At 56.0% G+C, this 23,013-nt stretch overlaps 1 protein-coding gene across 3 annotated transcripts in view; it reads right to left on the minus strand.

Moving 5' to 3' along the window:
- KCTD5 (potassium channel tetramerization domain containing 5) overlaps positions 1-22,979 on the minus strand; it is a 28,870-nt gene extending 5,891 nt beyond the window's left edge. The window contains exons 1-5 of one of the 3 annotated variants that reach the window (XM_023616535.2): positions 22,652-22,979; positions 10,027-10,135; positions 7,852-7,943; positions 5,777-5,872; positions 2,770-2,895 (exon numbers count right to left, since the gene is read on the minus strand). In XM_023616535.2, the coding sequence (XP_023472303.1) occupies positions 2,770-2,895; positions 5,777-5,872; positions 7,852-7,943; positions 10,027-10,135; positions 22,652-22,903 (675 nt within the window). In that variant the 5' untranslated portion in view covers positions 22,904-22,979. The remainder of the gene's footprint in view (positions 1-2,769; positions 2,896-5,776; positions 5,873-7,851; positions 7,944-10,026; positions 10,136-22,651) is intronic. The other 2 variants (XM_014730138.3, XM_023616534.2) reach the window with 2 other exon arrangements.
- Positions 22,980-23,013: the final 34 nt, after the last annotated feature.

Below are 23,013 nucleotides of genomic sequence, written 5' to 3' on the forward strand. Positions count from 1 at the left end.
TGGGCCACAAGCTCCCGTGGCGCTGTGATGAAGAAGCACAGACCAGCTACGTCTGGGGGGCCCTGAGCCCCAAAATCGCATGCCCAGGTCACACCATGGAGGAAAACTCGGGGCTCGGGCGTCTCCCTGCACCCTACTGTCCCAAAGTTCCAGAGTTTTTCTTCCCTCTATGTAGGGAAGAACTGAACCTTGCCCAAACAGAGGGCTGGCTTTTGCCCTCTGCTCCTGAGAGATTGTGACCTCCAGGCCACACCGGACAGTCTGACAATGTGATGGGGGTGGGGTCAGTTGGCCAGGGGGCCTGGAGACTGTGATCAGGCACATGGGCGATCAATCATCGATCAATCGATGGATCAATCATGTCTACGTGACTGAGCCCAGTAAAATCTCTGGACACGGAGGCTGGGGGAGCATCCCTGGTGGGCAGTGCTCCGTGCACGTTGCCACACATCCTGACTCCAGAGGGAGAGCAAAGGAGCTCCAGGTCTGGCATGTCTCCTGGCCTCTGCTCCATGCACTGTGTCTGGCAGATCTGAATCCTCCCTCTGACTCTTCCGTAATAAACCATAAGCGTCACAGCAGTCAGGGAGTTCTGCGAACCCTTCCAGCAAATGATGAATCAGAGGGTGGTTAGGGAAGCCCCTGAACTTGTCCGCCACTTCCACCCTGAGATGGGAGCCTGTCCCCTTAGTGCTAGGAGATAACATGTGCCACGGGGCACCCAGTGAGCAGGTCCACAGGCAGTGACACTTGCTGCCCTCAGGACATGGGACACTGCTCCAAACAGGCTGCCCACGGGTGCCCTCAAATCACTGTCCCAAATTCAGCTCCAATGGTTTTCCATGGCTTTCTGGAGAACTGGATCCGCCTCCCAGGGAGCTCCTGCCACTGCCCCCATTTAGAAGCCACCCTGGCGGCCACATTTCAGAAGCAGATATTTTTGGAGAGAGAAATAGGGCCACGTTTCAACAGCAAAGAGATTTGGGGTCACGCCTGGAGCTCCCTCACAGCACAAAGGCATCCTTTCTGCAGCTGAAAAGCCACCTGAGGGAAACGAGCTCAGGCAGCTGCCCTGATGAGCTTGGCTATAAAAACTTTTCAAGTTCAGAAATAAAAGCTTCTAAAAATAAACAACTTACAAAAGAGCCCTGACCCCGACAGAGAGAGATGTGCCTCCTCAGAAGCTGCAGGCTCTCGGGAAGCGGGGTCGTCTTCCAGCCCAGACTCCACAGGAAGTGTGTCCCCGGGCCTCCTTCCTCCCCGGGTGCCCGTCTGTCCCCGAGCACCACAGGATCTGTGCCGACCCCACGCTGTTCCGCCCCGTGCAGCGGGATAGCCTGGACCCCACATATGCAGCTGTGGGCACCGCAGGAGGCCAGAGCAGAGACTCAAGCACTCTGGACAACCACCCCGTCATGAAGACAGCGGGCTTCTTCACGCTGTGGTGAAAAAGCTGCCTTGAGCCCCGGTGGACGATAGCCACGGCGGGAGGACAGTGGGCACAGTGGCTTCTCTGTCTGTTCCCAAGCCCACACCTCTAAGGGAGACCCTGAAAGGATGACAGGGGTGGTCCTGGGCAGGCGGCAGCCAGTCAGAGACCACCCAGGCCAAGAGTCTGAGGAAGCTCAGGGAGCCCCCGGTTTAATGCCATCAGTTACAACCCTTCTGGCTCTGGCCTTTTCCTGCATTACTCAAAACATCCTTTGGCAGGCAATGCCTTGACTCTTCACCAAAGCTGCCTGTGGGCCCAGGACTCACAGGCTGGATGCCACAAAGTCCCACTCCCACCTTCCCAGCTCTGCTAGGGTCTTGCAGACTCCCCAGGTCCCCCCCGAGCTGGCTGCGGGGCTGTCTGGGTCACCACCTGGCTCGAAGGTCTGGAAGGCCTGCCAGGTGGAGCTAGCTCAGGCCAATGCTGGATTCTGCAAGGACAGACACACCTGGAGTCACCAACCACAGGAGTGGGCCCAAAGGAGCTGCCGCTAGAATCTGTCACCTCTGGGCAAGGCCAGCTGCTACTCTCCACCACAGGGCTAACCCAAAAGCAAATGACATGGCCATTCCCCGTTTTCAGCCTGGCTGCACTTACCCTCCTTAGAGACAGAAGAGTCAGACGCCCAGAAGGGAGCCAGAGCCAGTTCACAAAGGGACTGGCCGGTGCCGGCCGAGGCAACACTCCATGGAGTCTAAAATCACAAGATCTACAGGATCCTCTCCTTTTACAAACCACACATGACTCCTAAGACCAGGACGGATGAGGCCGAGGCAGACGCCATCCAGGGGGCTCTGCCCTCCAGCTTCAAGGTCCTGAGTCCCCAAGAAAACAACCCACAGCGACACCAGTTAAAAGCGTAGTCCCTGCCAGCAGGTCTAGGAGACAACACTTCCAGGAGGACCCTGCCTGTTAGAAGAGGTGTCGGCAGAGGGCATGGACTGTAGAAGCCATGGGGGCTCGCTCCATGGCGGAGCCTCTATGTTCTAAGACCTCTCGCTCCATTCCCCACGTCCTGTGTCCGGTAGCTACGCATCCTGAGTCCCAGGACTTTGCTTCTGATGTATCAAGCAAGAATTACGTGACGACGAACAAGAAGCCTGCAGGGCCGGGAGCGCAGTGAGAACCACAAGAAACGATAAAGCTCTAAGGAGGAAAATCCCAACCCCACAAAGGGCCAGTGTGCCTTCACAAGCCCCCTCCACTGCCAGGAGGCTGAAGCGTCCGGGGCTGCTGCCTCCCAGGCCCGGCACCCCCCGCCCGCTGTGGTCACCCACCTTGGCTTTCTCACTGGGCTCACTGGTCGTGCCGTACGGAGAGTTGTGCAGCTCCTTGGAAACCACACAGAGGAACTCAGCCTGGTCTTCACTCCCATAGTTGTAGGAAGAGCCAATGCTGACCAGCTGGGAGGAGAGAAGGCCAGTGTGATGTGGGCCGAGCTGGGGACCAGCCTGCCCGCAAGGACGGAAACTGCAGCCTGCGAAAACCCACAGCTGAGATAGCCAACACTTGGGAAATCGAGGGACAGTTTCAGCCACAACATTTTTAGTGAACTTATGGAAAAATAAAGTCCTGAAATATCCATCCTCGGGCACATCCGCAGACACACCCCACACACGGGCACACCACGTGCAGGACAGGTCTCTGCTGGGACAATCAGTTCTTTTCAGAGTTTCTGGCTGGGCCCACAGGAGATACTGACTGACTGTGGGCAGAGGGGAGCACAGCGCCAGAGTGGGGTGCACAGCGGGACACGGCAGTGGCGGCTTGCTCAGAGCTGGTCCTCTCAGAGCAGGCAGCAGAATCGCGGTGTTTGGCACTCAAGCTGCTCCCTTCACACAGGCCCAGAGCATAGCATGTGTGAGCATACACTCAAGTGAGGATGAGCTCCCAGACATCCTGCTTATTGTTGCTGCAGCCACCAGGCCTTCCCAGGAGAAGCCAAGACTGACCCTCCCACTCACTGGGGTTACTAAGCGAAAAGGGCATACGTACGCCCTGATGGTGGGAGGGAAGGCAGGCAGAGGAGGGCTGTGCCAGTTCCAAAGGGCTAGAGGGAGGGGTCAAGGGTTGAGCTGCCCGAATCTCAAAGACAGACCCTGGGAAGCTGTGGCTTTTGCATGTGTCAGTCTCAGTCTTTGTGGGTCCACTATAACTGGTGGACATACCCACAGATTGTGCATCCTGTGGGGCCCCAAGTCACCACCATGGTCACAAGGGGGCTGAGGTCTGACCTGTCTGCTCCAACCTATCCCAGAGTCACCAAGGACTTTCGTGCTTTTAAATGCAAAATCAGTCTAAAGAAAACCACAAAAATTGTAGTAAGGCTATCAGTGGCGTAACTATTGAGCCAACAAAGGCCAGGAAGGCCCCTGGCTCTCCCCATGCAGGAATGTGCGCACATTCCTGTGTAGGAGAGGCTGGGGCAGGAGTGCCCAGTGCCCGGAAACGGTGCTCTCATGAGGCACACGAGCCTCTTCTGACCTCGCTCGGAACCTTGTTCTGGCCTTGGCTCTGATGACTGGGCAGCCCTGGGTTGGGTCCCACTACCTCCCAGGGCAGTTCTAGGTCCTGCTCTAGGAAGCAGAGAACTCCTCATTAAACAGACATGACTCTGGTGCTGGGGTCTTGCTGGCATGAACTGGGAGGATGTCCTCGAAGGATAAGCTGGGCAGAGCAGGTAAGACTTGGGGAGAAGAGAGAACTCACTCTTTGCAATGGATTTGGGGTCTACCCAGAGGAGCTAAGGACAAAGCCCCTAGCTGGTCATGGGAGGAAGACACCCGTGCACGAGGCAGGAGATTATCTCTCCTTCCCAGCAGGAGAGCACCGAGGTGCATAACTCCACTCAAGGTGGCCTCATCCATGGGTCCTGACCCAGCGACCGCAGCTCTCATCTCCCCAGCCCTTCTCTGAGCTGCCCACCGAGGACAAAAGGAGGGGCGATGGGAGATTTCTGCTCCTGCATGGAACTCTGGCATAGTTTTGATGGGATCAGAGCACAAGGAACAGGCAAATGTAGACCACAGGACCCTGCCTGGCCTCCCCATGTGAGGGCAGGATGGAACACACTGTAGGAACCAGCCAACCTCACTGCTGCCCCACCAGCCCAGGGGGCTGGTCCCAGGTGTAGGGTGGGATGCAAATGCTGACAGCACTGGTCTTTAATGACATTTTAAGGGAACTTCAAACACCCTACAACGCAATCCATTATTTCAAAAGACTCAAAGAAAAGGGGCAGCCTTAACAGGGAGGGATGCTGAGAAGACCCCGTAATGTCCCACTCTCTCTGAGCAGGACCACTCACTATGGACAGAACCTGCCCCAGATGGAAGCTGGCAACAGAGGAAACTCCCAGAAGCCAGAGAGGGCCCAGCGAGCAGGGCAATTGCTACCTGGGGCTGGAGCCCGGGCAGGGTCACAAGATTAAACCTCAGAGTGTCTAGGAAAGAGGACCAGTGACAAGAAGCTCATGGGAAAAAGTACCACCCACTCAGAACATCTTCCACCTGTTCCAAGGCCCAAGGGTAAGGGACTGCAGTACCACAGGACAAGAGCCTGGGTGCACAGGGAAACACCAGAGCTCCACAGAGGGAGGGAGAGCAAGAGGAGAGGGGCCTTCACTCAGATAGTCTCACGTCAGTCCCAGCCTGACATACACCAGCAAAAGCAGCGCTGAGGAAGGTAGAGGGGCAGTCAGGCTAGAATCGGGAGAATCTTTCCTGGCGAGGGCAGGAAAGGGTGCTGGAGGTGGCGGAGCAGCCGCACCAGGAGGCCATCCATGCCAACTGCAGCACAAGGAGCCCGAGCCACCATCTGCTCAGCCAGCAGGGGAGGGGCTGGGTGGACACCGCGAGGGACAGGGAGGTGGGGCCAGGGCAGGATGTACTCAGGGTGTCAACCCACACACACAGAGACATCAGATGGAAGCACAGAGCACAGTCCCCCCAGAGGAATGGGCTGGAGCAAGAAGAAAAACTGCAGAGAGAGGACTGGGAAGGAAGCAGGGGGGAGGGGGCCCCTGGGGGCTCTAAGAACAACTCCACCCTCCCACCCACACACCGGAGACCAATCCAATTAGGATGGGGCACAGGCTGCTGCTGTGAGGGGTCCCGAGGACAACAGCCACAGTGAACCACATTTCCAGGAATCACAGGCCGCCCGATGCCCCATTACTGGCCCCAGGGGTCAGCAGCCCTGAGGACCAGGCAGGGCCTTTGTAATGAAAAGTTCCACTGCACCAGAGGCTTGTGTCAACCCAGCCCAGAGGTGGGGGAGCTTCACCTGCTCAAACTTCCAGCCATCAGACATGGTGGACACCATCTGTGTGAGTTCCTCTTCCTGACACTGAAGCACACGGTACACGTGCTTCACCGGCACCTGTGAGAACAACGGCCACAGGTGAGACAGGCCCCACACACGCCCTGCTGCTCCTGTGCCCCAGCCCAGCACCCTGTCCCACGTGCAGCTGACGTTTCCTTCCACCTCTCGGGCTCAGGTTGTGCTGCCCACAGCAACCCCAAACACATCCACCAAAGCAAAACAAACAGGTCGGAACAGCTGCCGTTTTCCACTTTCTCATCTGTCTCCCAAAATATTTCCATTTCTAAATCCCAAAATAAAATGAGTCATGTTCCTGAAACCCCAAGAGCACCTGTGGCCAGACATGAATGCGTGAGGATGTTCGTCTCTGTTCCACGGGGGAAGCATACAAAGCACCTGGATTAACCAGCCTCGGCCTTGCTCCTAGAAAAGCTTTTAGACATGCACACTAGCTCCGACAGTTGATGTATCTTTGCCGACCCACCCACCGCCCCTGTGCTGAGCCCTGTTCCAGGCAGTCTCTGGTGCTGGAGCCCTGCAGAGCACAGCCAGATAGCGGCTCCCCGCCCCCACCGCCCCCAGGAGCAGCCACTCCAGCAGGAGGCGGTGGCCACAACACACAACACATGAGTAACGGAGAACGAGACGAAGATATTCGCAGGGGAAGGAGCCTCTGGAGCTCCAGGCCAGTGACACTTGGAAAACAGGGTCACAGCTAAAGTATAGTGGCCGTTGTCACATACACAAGTGCTTTCGTCTGAGAGACTATGAATGATGTGGCTCCCCAGCCTCAGCCCGCTATCCTCACGTCAGCCCTGTGAGGAGGGTCTCTTCTACCTGCCCCATGCAGAGGGGAGACTGAGGCAGAGAGGGTCAGTGCCGGCCCAGGTCACACGGTGCAGAAGTGAGGCTGCTGGACGGAGGGGAAGAAGAGGCCAACTGGCTGGAGAAAACCAGGGAGCTTGTGGACACATCTCCTGATCCTCCCCAGTCTCCTCCCAACTGTCCTGGTGCCTGAGTGGCTCCCGCAGGAAGGAAAGGGCTGGGGGCTGCGTGGGCCAGTGGTCCTGGCCTCCCACACTATCACCGGGACATGCCCTTCCTCTAGCTTGTCCCCTGACCAGAGAGTGGCAAGGCCATCAGCAAGCCTCTTCACAAAGGCCAAGAGCTCCAGCCCAGGGTCTGCCGGGCACCCAGTGGGACAGTGGGGGAGGAGGCGCTGACCGAGACCCTCAAATAATAGTGGCAGCTCTGAGGGAACATCTACTTCCCAGCATCCTCTTGGAGGAGCTGAACTCACTGGGCAAGAACTTGCACTCAGCTAGCAAGTACAGAGCTGGCACAGTGACAAAAACTCATGCCTTAGACCCTCTGGCGCCTCCCTTTATGGAAAGTGCCAGATGCAGCCCACTTCAAACAAAGTGGCCTAATGGGCAGCAGAGTGGCCGTGCCTACTCCATCACCACTGACCATGGCCAAGTGCAAATGGGCCCCGTGGTGGCAATCTGTACGCTGGAAGGAAGAGCACCGATCACGCCCCTCTTTCCTCCTCACACCCCCACAGCCCTGCAGGACCCCACCTCCAAGCTCACTGCCCACTCCCCTCCCTGCTCTCCCTCCAGCCACACTGGCCCTCTGCACTTGCTGTGCCCAGCCTGCAATGCCCCCCAGGGTATCCACACACTCGCTCCCCATCAGAGGCCTCCCTGCTCTCCCTCCACCCCCTCACCCCACTGGACTTCCTTTCCTCCTCAGGTCCCTTCCCACCGGAGTGGGGCTCCCTAGGGATAGGCCAAGCAGAGCTGAGTGATGTGCCCTGTGTGACCCTGGTGCCAGCTGGCAGCACCACAGGAGGTGACAAGAGGGCGGGCCATCGGGTACTAGGACAATTAAAGAGGAAGACGGTAGTCAAGATGGGGACAGCCCCAATCCCAAGGCCTCACACAGAGCTGCCACGGTCAGCAGGGAGGGAGGGGGTGAGCTACGCCTGCACACCAGGCCTTGGAAGCTTCTGGTACATCAGTCACTGGTCTCACCTGTGAGGTTCTGCTGTCTCGTTCTCTAATTTTGTCCTTTACAAGTTTTATTAGTGAGGTGATATTGTAAAATTCTGCTTCTTCCAACACTCCTGGAACAGAGAAAAATAACTAATTTTCACCAGATGAGACCAAACCAAAGAAGAAACGTTTCACCCCTGCCTCACTCTAAACCCGAGGGCTATGCCTGGCCCGAGCCCGGCCCAGTGGAAGCTCCTCAGGCCCCATCCTAACATCGCAAACAGACTTCACACAGATGCGCTGGCTCTTAGGAGGGCTCCCAGGATTAGGGGCAGAGGGCACATTTACAGAACACACTCCTGGCACACATCACTCAGGTGACCGCTGGGTGCAGAGTTCAAGCACAGAACAGCTGGTTCAAGTGCAGCTCCACGCTGGGCATGCCAGTATGTAACTCAGGCATCTTCCCTCCACAGCCTCTGGCCATCTGCCCAGGGCTGGCCGACTCTCCTGCTGCTGCAGTGAGCAGGGCCAGGCGGCCTCATGCAGGTCTCTGAGTCACTCGGCACCTCAGTTTCCCTATTTAATCAGAAGACTGGTTCAGTGTCTTTCGTGGCTGGTTGAGAGGGTGGCTCCTAGCTCCAGGATGCTTGTCAATTTAGAAATTCCCTTCTATCCAAAGACTGCCATTTATAATGTACTATATTTAAGGACTCTAAACCTCCAAGAAATTCTAAAGAACAAATTGGAAGGGCTCTGCATCATGGATTGCTTGTGAGTATTCCAGAAGGTTCAGAGTGTGCCTCCCGTTGCCACCTCTCGTCGTTCTGGTCAGAGCCCACCCCACACACCATCAGCACCAGGAGCTCAGAGCCCTGGACTGGCCATCAGACCCGCTCAGGCTGCCTCCTAACAAGGTCCCCGGGACACTTGGGCAGAGGGTGGGGACGGGCATGGGTGGCAGCCTCCCAGGCAGACGTCTTTCTTCAGGGCCACCCAAAGGGAGGCTGCACCTGGAATGTCACTTCCCAGGATGACACTCAGTCACATCCTGTCAACCCCTCCTCAGATGTGTGGGTGGGGACTGAGGAGCATTGTGAATAAGCACCAGAAGCTCTGGGACACGCACTTGGGTCCGAAGGCGCACTTTCTTCTACCTGGATGTTCCATGCTGTACTCTGAGGGGCAGGACCAGGAGTGGAGTCCAAGTGGGTGTTTCTCCTGGAAGCGCTGCGTCGGGGGCAGGCAGCAAGGCAGGGGAGTGAGGCCAGGCTGCAGGGGCTCGGGCTGTGTCAAGTATCCCTTTCTAAGAAAACCACATCGGGAACAGGCTATGAAATGAAGTTCAGCCTAGAGTCGTACAGCTGCACACCCAAAATACAAAGGAGCTTCCCCAGATGACCCAAGTATGCACAGGAAAGAAGGTTCCTGTGAAGGGGACACAGACACTGGGGTCCAGAGGCTAGAAAAGAAGAGCTGAAGGATGAGCACAGTCCATTCAGGCGGTCGTCACAGGAACCCGATTGAAGCCAGAGGTGCCAAGTCCACCAGGAGCGAATGCATCTTGAGCCTCTCAGGACCTGTCGGATACTTCGAGCCAAGCCAATACCAGAACATGCAGCCACACCAGCCTCTGGCTGACGGCCCAGGGCTGTGCCTGGTGTCCCTGCTCGCTGTGACCAGTGTCAGAACGAAGCACGGTGTTTGAAAACACAGACAGAAGTTGGAGTGATGGCACAGTGGTGCCCTGGAAGGAGAGCAGACCCAGGCTGACCAAGGCTCTGAGGGACACTTGGCAGACTCGCACGGTGGGTATGTCCGTACCACAGGGGCCCTCAGACTGCCCAGCCAAAGCAACTGAGAATGGGTGGTCTCCCAAGGAAGGAGCCCCCGCCCTCACAGCACCACTGACTAGACACTTGAAGGAGGGTGCCCATGGAGCGGCCCACAGCCGGCGGGCCCCCAGGCCAGGGAATGTGCTTGAAGTCCTCAGGCCCTTCCGCTATCGCGGTCCTGACCTGCTCCGAGTCTGCTTCCTGGAGGAGGAGGCGGCGTCTGCTGCCTCGTGGGACATGTTTGTGAGGAGGCTGGGGAGCAAGTGAGAGACTTGGCACCCAGGACTTCTGCTGCCAGCCTCTGGACCCCAGCCTGGCCGGCGCCCAGCCTGCAGGGCCTGCTCCTTGCAGGGCACCTGGGGCCCTGCCCCCAACTCACCTTCCTCCGCGAGGTCTTTGTTAATGACCAGCTTTCCATGTCTCAGGTAGTTCAGCACAGGCCCAAAGTAGGTGGGGTCTCTGTCGATTAAATAGGCACCTGTTTCATCCTACAAAGAACCAAACAGCAGTGTGAGTCCTGGACGAGGAAACAGGGCTCCACAGCTAAGCCAGAGCAAGGCCGCATGCAAAGGGCTCTACAGGCATGTGGGCCATGCCTGTAACCACAACCGGATCCACTGACAACACAGCAGGGAGCCCCGAGCGAGGCTCCATGCCCCTGCCACCTGCAGCCTCTACCCTGACCTGCCACCATCTCAGGTCTAAGCCCAGGGTCAGCTGTTTCTCTCATGGTGAGCTCCCTTTATCTACTGAGGCAACTGGATCTGTAGGGACGTCTTTCCTCCAGCTCCAAAATGTCTGAGAAGTTCACCCTTTTCTCATTTTAGAAACCATCCCATGAGAGTGACCTAACACAGATTCTTCTGCATGGAATACTTCCTAAGGCTGGCTAATGCTGACGGTTTGACCTCTGAAGGACCCAAGACATGGGCCTCTGCAGCCAGGGCCTGCCCTTTGTTACTTCAGTGCTCGCTCCTCCCTGGGCAGATGCGCAGGACTGGGGGATGAGGGATGACCACCCAGGTCAGAGGCACGTGGAATGGAGCCTCATTTTCCACTGCAAGGTGCCCCCAGAGCTTCCCAGTGGTTGCTGACCACCAAGGAAGCCTCACCCTGTGGGCGGCAGTTCCCAGAGACCCAAAAGTTTACAAACAGACCATCGGAAGTGCTCCCCCGGACCTGGGTTGGCCCCGGTTCCTACCACAGGGATCGGGGGCCTTTCTGAGGGTTAGGGACCCTCACCACCCACTGGCAAATCTTCACAGTTGGCTCAAACCATAGCCGTCTCAATGGCCATCGCAGCCACGGCCAGGGAAGGTAGACACGCCCACCCAGGCACTGGGGTGGAGGCAGTCTCCACACAACGACACCACTACAGTGGAGCCCTGTAGAGGTCTGCACAGAGTTATGGGTGTCGGGGCTGTGACAGTGAAGGATGAAAGCCTCAGAGATCTAGCTGGCAGCACCTGTGTCCTGGGATCCCCCGGAGGCAGCTGATCCAACTGCTGTCAGGACACTGCGTCCGTGTCGGCCACATATCTGATATGGGTCTGCTGAATACGACCCACCCAGGTCTCCCTCCAGTGGGGCTGGTCCCTGGACCAATGGCGCCAGGGAGGGCAGCAGGTGCCGAGGCTGTCTGCTCTAAAAGAAGGTGACTCCGTAGGTCATCTGGAGAGTTGACATGCCTCCCCGTCCAGAAGGAGGGCCTTGGCAGGCACGGCTGTGGCAAACACGGGAGCAGCTGGCCGGCTGAGGCCCCAAGAGGACAGTGTTAGGCATCTTTGCAGGGGGAGGCGGTGCGGTAGACACACCTGACCCTCTCCAATGTGGCATGCCCATGGGACACAGGGAGGCAGGAGGCGCCTTGGCCACGCAGCCATTGGCCATGTTAGAACTCTATTATTCATTCATGAGCATCAAATTCTGGAATTTGTATGGTAAAACCTGGTGGTTTCAAGGGCTTCTCTCCTAAGTCCACCACCAAAAAGCTATAAAAATCTGCTTCTCTTAGATCAAAGCAATTAGGGCTCTGGATGTGAGGGCCCTGGGACTGGGAGCCTCATTGGTCACAGGGCAGGCCCCGGGCATTGAGCCCAGCCTCCTGCACTGACAGGCCACCGCCAGCTCCCTCCTCGGGCTTCCTGTCTCCCAGAGCAGCATCCCAACCACACATTGCCCCCCACCTCACCCTCGTGTCCCACCCCACCCATCTACGGCAGCACTGGTCAGACACCATCCCACGGGCACTGCCTCCAGCCTGGCTCCCCAGCCTTTCCTCCTGACCCTACTGTTCTCCAAGCAAGGCCAAACGACCTTGCAGAACAGCTTCCAGAAGAATGATGCTTTGGCAGTCTGCCTGCTGGTGAAAAGGGCCACCATACCAAGGGGCCGAGGTCTGGAAAGAAAAGGATGGAGCTGCCACAACAAAAAATCAAGGGGCTCCCCACTGCCCACATATGAACAGAGCCAAACACATGACATTTGCACATCACCAAGCTCAGAATTATTCATCGGCTCCCTGCTATCTTGACAGACAGCTGGCAGAAGGTCAAGAAGGAAAGATAAGATGAGGACAGGCTCATCTCCACCCTCAGGACACCCCAGAGAGTTCCCTCATCACACTGGGCAGAGGCCTCAGTTGGGTCAGACTACACCTCCGTGGGCTCAAGGCCACACCTCTGACAAGCTGACAACTCAGCACTGGAAGCCGGTGGAGGAGGAAAAACAAGTTTATTGAGTGCCAACAGTATACTGAGCAGCACAATACACAAAGGTGACCCAGGCCTCCAAAGCCTGGAGGATACGAGGGACTGGGACAGAAAAGGAGGGAAGGGCAGGTGAGCTGACGAAAACGGCAGCGGCCAGCACGCTGGGGACCAGGGGAAGGGGCAGCCACCCAGGCGCAGAGGGAACGCAGACAGGGAGCCTGGACAGGACACTGGAGAGCTGCACTGGAGCTGGACCCTGAAACATCCCTTGGCTGATGTGCTGAAGGAACGTCACCCTGGGTCTGGGCTCTCGGCTCAGAGTACACTGCACACAGGGCACTCCAGACACCGCCTGTGGGCTTCCCAAGGCCGGTTCAAGGCCCCTTCTTGGGGTACCTGAAGAGAGACCCTGCCAGCAGCGAAGACCTCGAACCCCAGGGGTGGGGCATCACTCTCCATCCCCATCCAGGAGAGACTGGAGACCCAGTGCCGAGGCTGGCAAGGGCACAAAACATCAGCTCAGGAGCAGCGGGCCACTGCTAGCCTTCCCATCACACTTGGCAGCCTCTGGTTCCCACTCATACCCAGTGCTCCAAGGCAAGCAGCCTGTTTGCCCAATTATCCAGCCGTCAAAGGGAGAGGCAGGCCTGTCCCTACACGGGGGTCCCCACAGTCATCCAATTAAGGAGCAGCTTTAAAGCAGCAGCCTCTCAGAGACCTCTAGAATAATGAGGCCAAGAGTTCAAGGCATTTGCTGCTAACCTGGCTGGGAGGCAAGGCGAGGGAAGAGCAAAGAGAACCCTGCTCACATCTCAAGGTGCGGAACCTCAGGCTCAGCATCCACCAACACAGGCTCCCACTGCAGTGTGTGGGCCCTGGTGCTGACCCTGAGGCCAAGTGAGGCGGTGGCCCACAGAGAAGCAGGCAGCACAACGACACAACAGCCAGCAGATAGCTGGCGCCTCAGAAATGGGAGTACAGAGCTGCAACGACAGGGGGAGCACGGAAGCCAAGCCATCTAGGCCCAGGCTCACACTCAGCTACTCAGAGGCCATCCTCTGCCTGTGACGAGCCAGCCTGTGCAGCCGATGAGCAGCGCTGAAGGAAGCTGGGGAGCGGCCTGCTCCACCGAGGCACAGCAGGGCTCTCTGGCCTGGTTTCCTCTTGCGGATTCGTTTTGACGGGATGGTTTCAGCAGGAAGCAAGGCCGAGAGACTCTGGGGTTAGGACAGGCCAGGCAGCAGTGCAGGGGGGTGGTACTCTCAGCACTGGGCTCCTCAGCAGGGAGACGTCAACTTCTACAAGTGCTGGGGGCCCTACACCAAAACCCCCAAATTCCACTGGGTTTTATCTTGGGCTACAGCCCAGACGACCACAGACTGACTCCCGTTTAGATGCACACAGGCAAGAGCTCTGTAAAAACCATGTCTCCGAGCACCTGCGCGTGAGCAGCGGGCTCCAGAGGCGTGGAGCATCGGTGAGGCTTGGCAGTGGGCAGGCACCCTCAGACATCGCTGCTGGACAAGCTGACCAGAGGGCGGCTGACACTAGTGCAGGGGCCTCAACATGTCACGTGCTTGTGTTGGTAATGGCCCTAGGGCCGACATCCTAAGGCAGAGATAAAGAAAAATATAGAACACAGAAAACACACAAAAAAACCCCAAATGCGGAAGTCTTATGCTCACTTATGCAAAAGCAGAGAGGACCATCTCAGTGGTATCTACACTAGCAAGTGGGGGAACGAGCGAGGCACAGCTGCTGGCACGCTGCGCTCACCTCCTCCCTCAGTCCATCAGGCTGCAAGAGCAGGAGGGAGAGCCTTGGGATGGAGATTCAGTGCGCCGGCTTCTAAAAGGCAGCAGGGACCAGACAAGACATTCACCCCGGCGGGATGGCAACACACGCGGGTCTCTCTTCCTCCTCCCTCCCTCTGTCCTTTGCTCAATTTATATAATAAGTGTGTGCTCCACTTACAGAGTGCTGAGGTTTGAGGCTTTTTATTTTTGTAAAAGAGCCAGAATTAAGACTGCTTTCTCAACAAATCTAGTGACCTCCCCCAACTTCTCAATGAATTAGTGTTTGACCTACTTGTGAAGTGCTGGCTTTAAAAATATACACCTATCCTAAGGGCATAAAAAAGGGAAAGGCTGGACTAGGCTCTTGAATGTTTAATGGACATGCAGGTCCACACACTACAGAGGTGGTGGAACAGGTGGAGTATGTGTGGGGAGGGACGGCTTGCTGACGCCCAGGTTGGCTGAATCCCACTCCAACTGGGCCCAACGTCTGAGGCCAGAGCTGCTGGTTTCCAGGGGCAGTTTGAACCCTGCATCCCTGAGCCTGAGCTGCGGGGCCATCAATCCTGGGCGGGTGGCCACAGAGCTGATGCCCTGACCACAGCCAGGAGCAGCATGCCCACAGCCATTTCTCTGAGAGGAGCCAGTGGGCAAAGGCAGGGCCCAGCCCACATCACATGCTCTCCCAGGAGATCCCTGACCTGCAGTCCCGAAAAGGAGGGAAGCAGAGAACACAATCCTGATTTGAAACCACCAAGCAAGCTCCACCCCATTGACTTCTTTCAGAGCCGCCCAGCATCCTCGGCCCACGCTGCTGGTACGGAAGCAATGCTCTGAGAGGTAATGCAGCAGTAAACAGCCCGAGACCAGGGCTCCCTGCCCACGCTGTGCACATAAGTAAAACCCTGCCCTCACACCAAAGAGGAATCAAATCTGCTGTCCAGAGAGCCTCGTGGGTAAAGTGGGGGCCACGTGTCCCTAAGTGCCGGCCACTCCCCAATACAACCACGTGGTCTTGAAAACAGCAACCAGGAACAAGGGTCGAGAATGTGAGGCTCTCATGCAAGATTCTACATGGAAAATAATCCTGTGGACCCATCTTGCTCGGGCTCCGTGAGGTCTCCACAGAGCGTCTGCGCTTGGCTCCTATAAACCACCCTCCCAATTTCCGCAAACAACTAGGAAGTGGGACATGACCACGTTGCAAGAGAAAAGGGACAGCCACTGGACACACGAAATCAAGAGCGTTGAGTGTCCTGAGCTAAACGGGAGATATATCCTCTCTGATTTCCCTATTGAAACCTAAATGCAAAAAGCACAGAATTTTCTGTGTACAAACATTTTGCTATCAACCTAATTAGAAATACTTAGCTTTCAGGGGCTGGCCCCGTGGCTGAGTGGTTAAGTTTGCGCGCTCCGCTGCAGGCGGCCCAGTGTTTCGTTGGTTCGAATCCTGGGCGCGGACATGGCACTGCTCATCAAACCACGCTGAGGCAGCGTCCCACATGCCACAACTAGAAGGACCCACAACGAAGAATATACAACTATGTACTGGGGGGCTTTGGGGAGAAAAAGGAAAGAAATAAAATCTATACTTAGCTTTCAAGCTGAAATTATCCATTTTAAGTGCCCATTTCAAATTTGCACATAAAACCTTCATCTCTGCCCTCTTTTCTGTTTTGTTTTCCAGTTTGTCAGATCCCTGACACAGAAGAGGCCCTAGACATTGCCAATTACAGAAGAGGAAACGGAGGCCCAGACACCAGAGGCTTGTCCGAGATGCCTGGGCGCGCAGAACAGCTGGGACCCCACATGGCAACTGCGCTACCTGTGCCCAGGAGCGCCCACCAGTTCTGATTTCGTTTTCCCGGCAAGAGATGCCCTGTGTACACCCAGAGAGCTGACATACCCCCGGCACGCACGGGGAGAAAAGGAGAGGCCACGGGGAGCACGTGTCAGTGCTCCAGGTCACTCCGACCCTTGGCGCTGCTCCTGGCTACCTCCCTTGGAAACAAACCCCCTCAGATCCTGACCAGCACCCGGCTTGTGGGGCCCTGACCCCCAGGCTGAATCCTCAGCCCCAGACAGATGCTATTCAATGCAGTGTAGAAATGGAATACAGAATGACACACATGACTCAAACGGGCTCACCAGGAAGCAAACAGGAGTGGACTTGTGAAAGGACCCCCACAGGTGAGGCACCTGGGACTTCTCTTGGAACAAACGTGCTTCAGGGGCTGACCCAGTGGTGTAGTGGTTAAGTTCCTGCACTCCGCTTCGGCAGCCTGGGGTTCGCCAGTTCGGATCCTGGGCGTGGACCTAGCACCACTCATCAAGCCATGCTGTGGCAGCACCCCATACAGAGGAACTAGAAGGACTTATAACTAGGATATACAACTATGTGCTGGGGCTTTGGGGGAAGAAAACAACAACCTGCTTCAAATTCCCCTACGGTGGGCCCACCAAGCTCCGTGAATAAGCAGAGACGGTTCACAGGGACCCGTTCAGCTTGGCAGGACTGGGGCCCACTTAGAGCAGATGCTGCATGCACTGTGCACAGACTGAAGCAGGCACCAAGGTCACCCTGGGGCAAAGGGACAAGGTGGGCAGGATGCCATGGGTGGACCTGTGGCCCAAGAGCCACCTGTCCAGGTCACAGCTGCTATGAACATTTATGTCACGAGGCAAGAGGCCATCCATCTGCCCACAAGTCTCAGGTGCTTCCCTCCCCAGAGACATTCCATCTGTGGAGAGCCTGCACAGGAATCCCTACAGATGTCCCAGGCCTTATCCTGGTGGCGTGAGTGTTGTGCTGAACACAAAGCTGCTGGCATGAGCAAAAGAACTAGAGACGGAAGCAGACGGAAACATGATGGCCTGGGGCAGAAGTGCCCTAGGAACAATCCAGGGTCCTTGGTTGCAAACCCCCACGGTGGTTCTGCCAGCCTGGGGGTAAGGCCTCCTCAAGACTGGAGTCTCCAGTCCCCCGGGCGCCAGCCGCACAGTGCTGGCAGGTGGGACACTGCAGCCAGAATGTCCCACCAGGGGTTTACGCCTAGCCCAGTACTCCTATGAGGCACTGAGCCCTCTCCGCCAGCTGTCCCCACAGCCACCGCCCTGCTGGCTCCCAGGTGGCCTCTGCTCTCTTCCCACACTCAGCCCCACTGGCAGGTCCAGTGCGGAGTTCACTGCTCCCTCTCGCTGGGGCCGAAGGGCAGGCCTGCAGCTCCTCTGCTCCCTCAGCCCCTGCCCTCCTCACCAAGGACAGTCTGACGCCCAGTGCTGCCTGCCTCCAAAAACTAACCTGTCAGCAGTGAGGGGCTGGCCCAGCTCATCACCTCCAGAACCATCTCCACCCAAGCCTGACTTGCAAAACCAGGCTGAGGCCCTGGAAGCCCAACTGCTGAGGAAACCAGAACCCACCAGAACACAGATGAAGGATAGGGAGTCTTGGCGCACACCGCCACTCGCACGCTGCCGGGACACCTGAGCCAGCCCGAGCACACAGGGGCTGGTGTTTGGACTCCGCAGCGCTGTCCTCCAGGCTCCAGGGCATCACATTTCGTGCAAGGAAACTTGTGTGCTGCCCAGGAAGCCAAGCCCTGAACTGGGAGCCAGCCTTCAGGGGCCTGTCCTAAGATCAGTCAGGAGCTCTGGGGGGAGTGTGAAGAGGCAGCTGGAGAAGCAAGGGAGACCAGGGGGCCCAGCTCCCTCACACAGAGCCACTCACCAGCACCGTGAGGTATGCGGGGACTGAATGAGCATATGCAAGAGACAAACAGTAACAAAAACATGTTCTGAGGGGAGAAAGGAGCATTCTTGTACATTCTTTCCAAAAACACAGTGCAAAAGTGAAATAAAGACTATGAAGAGCCATCTCTATTTACTGCAATGACTGAGCACCAGGCACTGGGTGGGGGAGGTGTGACATTGATCATCTTCCTTAATTCTTACAACTCCTCTGTGACTAAGGCTCAAAGAGGTACATTAACTTACCCCAAGTCACACAGCAGGTTAAAGTGTGGGCGGAGTCAAAGTCAGGCCTGAGTCCAAAGTCTCAGACCTCGGCCACGGAAAATGCTCTCTCCCAGCCAATACCCACATCACACCAACTCCAGACAGAAATGTTCCAAGTGCTCTGCAGTCTGGGCAGAGCACCTGCCCAATTAAGGCCTGATGAGAGCACCAGTGCTCGAGGTGGCCTGCTGCCACCCTGGCCACGCAGACTCCTCCCTCGGTGCCAAACAGCATCAGCTCCTTTAAAGAACTCCGACTGCTGATCTGGAGCACCCTTGGAAAAGAGCCATGAGCACCCCCCAGGCGGAAACAGCCACAGACAACCCGGATGCAAGTGGGCATCTCTGTGTGCCCATAAAACTTTATTTGCAAAATCGGGCAGGTAGAACACAGTTTTTTGACTGCTGCTCTAAACCAAGACCAGTCACTGCCCTGCTGGACAAGGGCAACCAAAGGCTGCATGTGTGGTCAGTCGGCAGGAGGAAACACCCTGCAGCTGACAGCCATTTCCTCCCGGGCACCCTCAGATAGCTGACAGGGGACATCTGTGCCCTGGGCTTGTGTCTGAGGCCCTGCAACAAGCTCTTCTCACCAAAGGCAAGTCCATTCTCAGGACTTCCCGGCACTGACTCGTGGGCTGGCTCAGACCCGAGGGGCCTTCAAACCAGGTACCTGGTGAAGAGTTGACCGCAGCATTCACTGAGCGCCAGCACCTGCTGCACTTGGGGGGAGGGTGCCCCCAGCACAAGAGGGGACCATTCGCTCAGGTCCTGAACAAACGACACTGTGTGGTCAGGGCTAAGAACATACTCAGAGCCACATCCTCAACGTGGTGTGAAATGAGACGACTAGAGTCCCGGGACACCACTCAGCCTCTGGCGGGCCAACACAGTGCTCTCACGGGCATGGGACAGTCGCAGGCATCCAGCACGTTAGCTTCTCACCTCCAACTTAGCCCCCCGGGACATAAGCTGCCGTTCCCACTCTAAGTAATCCCCACTTCTCTTGCCAAGGAGCTTAAAAGATCATGCTTCCACCCACAGCCCCATCACTTCACCCTGTCTGTAAAATTCCTTCCACTATCTTTCCAATCCTGAAACGCTTGCCAATGCCACGTACACTCGGAGTGAGCACAGGTGAAGAAGTGCAAGAGACATGTCATTAGAAGCACCCTGAAAGCCCCACCCCTCAAAGACCCCTCTGATGCCCCCACATCTGCAACCCTGACGCCAGGACAAGGGCCCTGTCAAGGGACAAAAGCTGAGCAACCTGCAGTTCCCTCCAGGCCTGGCTCGGCTGCAGAGACTGAACCAGGCAAATCCTACTCAGTCTGAGTGGTTTCCAACCACCAAGTGGTAGCAACTTCCTGTTTCCCTTTAACTCCTAAAGCACCTCTGCACCAAAGCAGGGGCTGATTCAGCTCTAAACCAACTCTAACCTGTTCTCAGCAATGCCTATGAGCCAGGTACCATGGAACACAGACACATAACCAAATGAATCACACACCAAGTATTTACAAAGCACTTCCGGGAAAGAGCATTATACCTGGCCTGCCCCTAAAGCAACATGGGAGAGAAAAACGACCCAGGACAGCCGATGAGCAGATGCTGACATGAATAACGCAGACACAGCCCGCTGGAGGAGACCCCAGGAGGAAGTGAGAATTCACACTTGGGCTGTCTATAAAGAGAACTTCATGGCAGGAGCGCAGAGTCAGAACTTCAGACAAGAGGGTATGGGTTTGGGAGTTCGAAGCCTGGTGGGAGTAGGTCCCAGGTTCAGTCCTGAGACGGGGAACGTGAGGACTTAGGGAAAGGGGAACAAGTGGCAGCCCAGCTCCCCACCCTCCCTAACAACCAGTCTGTTGACTTCCTTAAAAGCACTCCTCCAGAAAGCATCCTGTAACTCCACCTCTCCCACACGGCTTCACTGATGGAGCTCCTAACCAGACACCCTGCATTTAAGAGCAAGCTCCAGGCACTCTCCCAGTGAACTCCAAACCCATCAGGGTCCTGGTCTTCTGTTTCTTGGAAGTCCTCCTCCTTAAATTTCCCCACCCAACCCCAGGCACCACCTTCTGCAAGACCAGATGCTCAATAAACACTAGTCAAATGCCCAGCAGGAAATCTTCCACCAGGCTGGGCTTTTGGTCAGCCCTAGGAATATCTGCCAGGTATGCTTTCATTAATCTTAACTATGAGGTCACTGCTTGGAGATTTTTATATGTGAATCAACATCCTGTTTCTCTTCTACTGCGTAATTACTAGCGTCCCACTCCTCTGAACACCCCTTCCCCTCCATCCTCATCCTCAGACTCTTCACTCAGGGTTTCGTTATCTAGGAGTGAATCTCCGGGACATTCTTTTATCAGAAATAAGGAGGGAGGGGCCGGCCTGGTGGCACAGAGGTTAAGTGCGCAGGTTCCACTTCTCAGCAGCCCGCGGTTCGCCAGTTTGGCTCCTGGGTGCGGACATGGCACCATGTGGCAAAAAGCCATGCTGTGGTAGGCGTCCCACGTATAAAGTAGAGGAAGAGGGGCATGGATGTTAGCTCAGGGCCAGTCTTTCTCAGCAAAAAGAGGAGGCTTGGCAGTAGTTAGCTCAGGGCTAATCTTCCTCAAAAAAAAAAAAGAACAAATGAGGGAAAAAAATGAGAAGACCGAGCATCTTACACATTTTCTCATTTGAAGTAAACACTACTAACACGACTAACGCAAATGAGCATCACTCTTTCTGGCAAAATCACATTCTCTGTGACTAAAACTAACCCTTATTTACTATCAACTATTTTATGAGACAGAAACCATATCTGCTGCATTACCTTCAGGTTCTAAATGTCGGTTTTACAATCTGGAAATCAAATGTATTGAAGTGGATGCTGATGAAAAAGGCAGCTACAACGTAGATATATTCAGATAGATTAATCACTCTCTCCTAAAGGACTCCTATTACAGTAAAGCATAATTTTTTTGGTAGTCCTGAGACAGTAAAATAAAGAGATGAATCAACTTAACTGTGCAAGACATAGTTGATCAGCTCGGAATCAATTGTCTCACTGCTGAATAGACACACATTGCCTGAAAACAACCCAACGGACAAGAACAAGTTAAAATCAGACTCAATATACAAAAGAAGAACACTTGAGTAGAAATAAAACTGAATAACCATTAGGACTCTGTTTAAAAAGAAAAACAAAACAGTGAAACATAGACCCACGTTGGAAAAGGAAAATCAGAGCTGACAAAAGCCTATTTCTATCCTGGAGAGGACTGTCATTTTCTGAGAGGTCAATTCTCTAACAGTGGAAAGCTTGCTCAAATGAGCAATGGAAATGGCTGAGGGCTGGGGGCGGGGGGCGGGGGGGACCGGAGCACCAGCATCTCAAACTGTGATTTCTACCCACGATGGGTGGTTTTGTGGTAACTCAAAAGTTCTCATTTCCTGATCATAAGGCCAGTGCCACACTTAGGATGGTCTCCATCAGGGTTCTCAAACTTGAAGAGAGATGAGGATCTTTCTGGGAAGCCTTACACGTGGCAAATGGTGGGCTGGCAAGGCAAAAGGCCAAGTGCAATTATGTAGGCTCAACTGAAAGACCCAGGGAAGGTAAAACAAGGCTTGTGAACTGCCTCGGACAAATACAGGCAATAACACTTCTTCCAACAGAGCCTTTCCTGAGTTTCAATCCCATTTAGCTCCCAAGATGATACTCCTCAGTGATGCAAGTCTTGTAAAGTAAAGGTAACGACCAAAATAGTCTCTATTCCCATCCGTACAACAGTGTGAGCTTTAAACTTGACGAAAGACAAGGGGCAAACTAACCTAGAAATTCCTATCCTTTTGCCAGGGCAGTAGGAAAACTAGGCAAATCAGAAAGGGGATTGAAAAAGATTTCCTACATGGCCCTTCCTTGACACCGCTAAGCCACCCCTTAATATGAGCAACATTCCCTTTGAACAATCATTCTACGGACGGCACCCTCTGAGAGCGCGGAGTGGGTGCGTGTTGTGGCTGAAAACGACGGAGTGCCAACTGTCTAAACGCAAGTCACTGGCAAAGGCAGGTCACCCGTGAAACCCCCCACATCAACGGTAACTCAACCGTCCGGAAAGCGAAAAGACGAGAAGAGTGCCAGGGTTCTCCGACTCTGGAGCCAATGGGGCACCGGCGGGGAGAGAAGGTGTGCAACACCAGAGGCCAAAGAACCTAGGGAGGAGAAGAAAGTAGACCCACAGCAAAGTCCGGGCTCGGGGAAACCTCCTCCGCCGAAGAGCAAAGAGAGAGAGAAAGAGAAGCCTCGAGGTGGGGTGGCCGGGTATCCTCGAGGGCGGCGGGCGCCAGGGCGCCATCCCCTCCTTCCCGGCCCGGGCAGGGAGTCGGGGGCTCGGGTCGAGCTGTGGCAGGGAGCGCCGCGCTCGGAGCCCGGGCAGGGCGGTCTCCTGGCGCGGACAGAGGTTGCGGCTGGCCCGCACGGCCCTCACCTTGTCCGAGTCCAGGTCGGGGTCGGCCTGGCACAAACGGTACAGGAAGGATTTCGGGTCCCGGCACAGCGTCTGCCGGGTGGTGAGGAAGTAGGTGCCCCCGACGTTGAGCCGGACCCACTTGGACACGCTGCCGGGCCGCTGGGCCAGGGCGCCGAGCCCCGCGCTGCAGCGGCGGCATAGGCCGCCCCCCAGCCCCGCCCCGAGGCCGCCCGGGGCCGGCGGCACCAGCTCGCAGTGGTTCTCCGCCATGATCCCAGCAAGCCCCGCCACAGCGCCCCTCCACCGGAAGCGTCCGGCCTTTAATACAGTCCTTCGCGCTCTGTCCCGCCCACGGGCGGGCGTCACGCGAGAGGCGGAAG

The sequence above is a fragment of the Equus caballus genome, chromosome 13 (assembly GCF_041296265.1).
Source record: "Equus caballus isolate H_3958 breed thoroughbred chromosome 13, TB-T2T, whole genome shotgun sequence".
NCBI classification, from domain to species: Eukaryota; Metazoa; Chordata; class Mammalia; order Perissodactyla; family Equidae; genus Equus; species Equus caballus.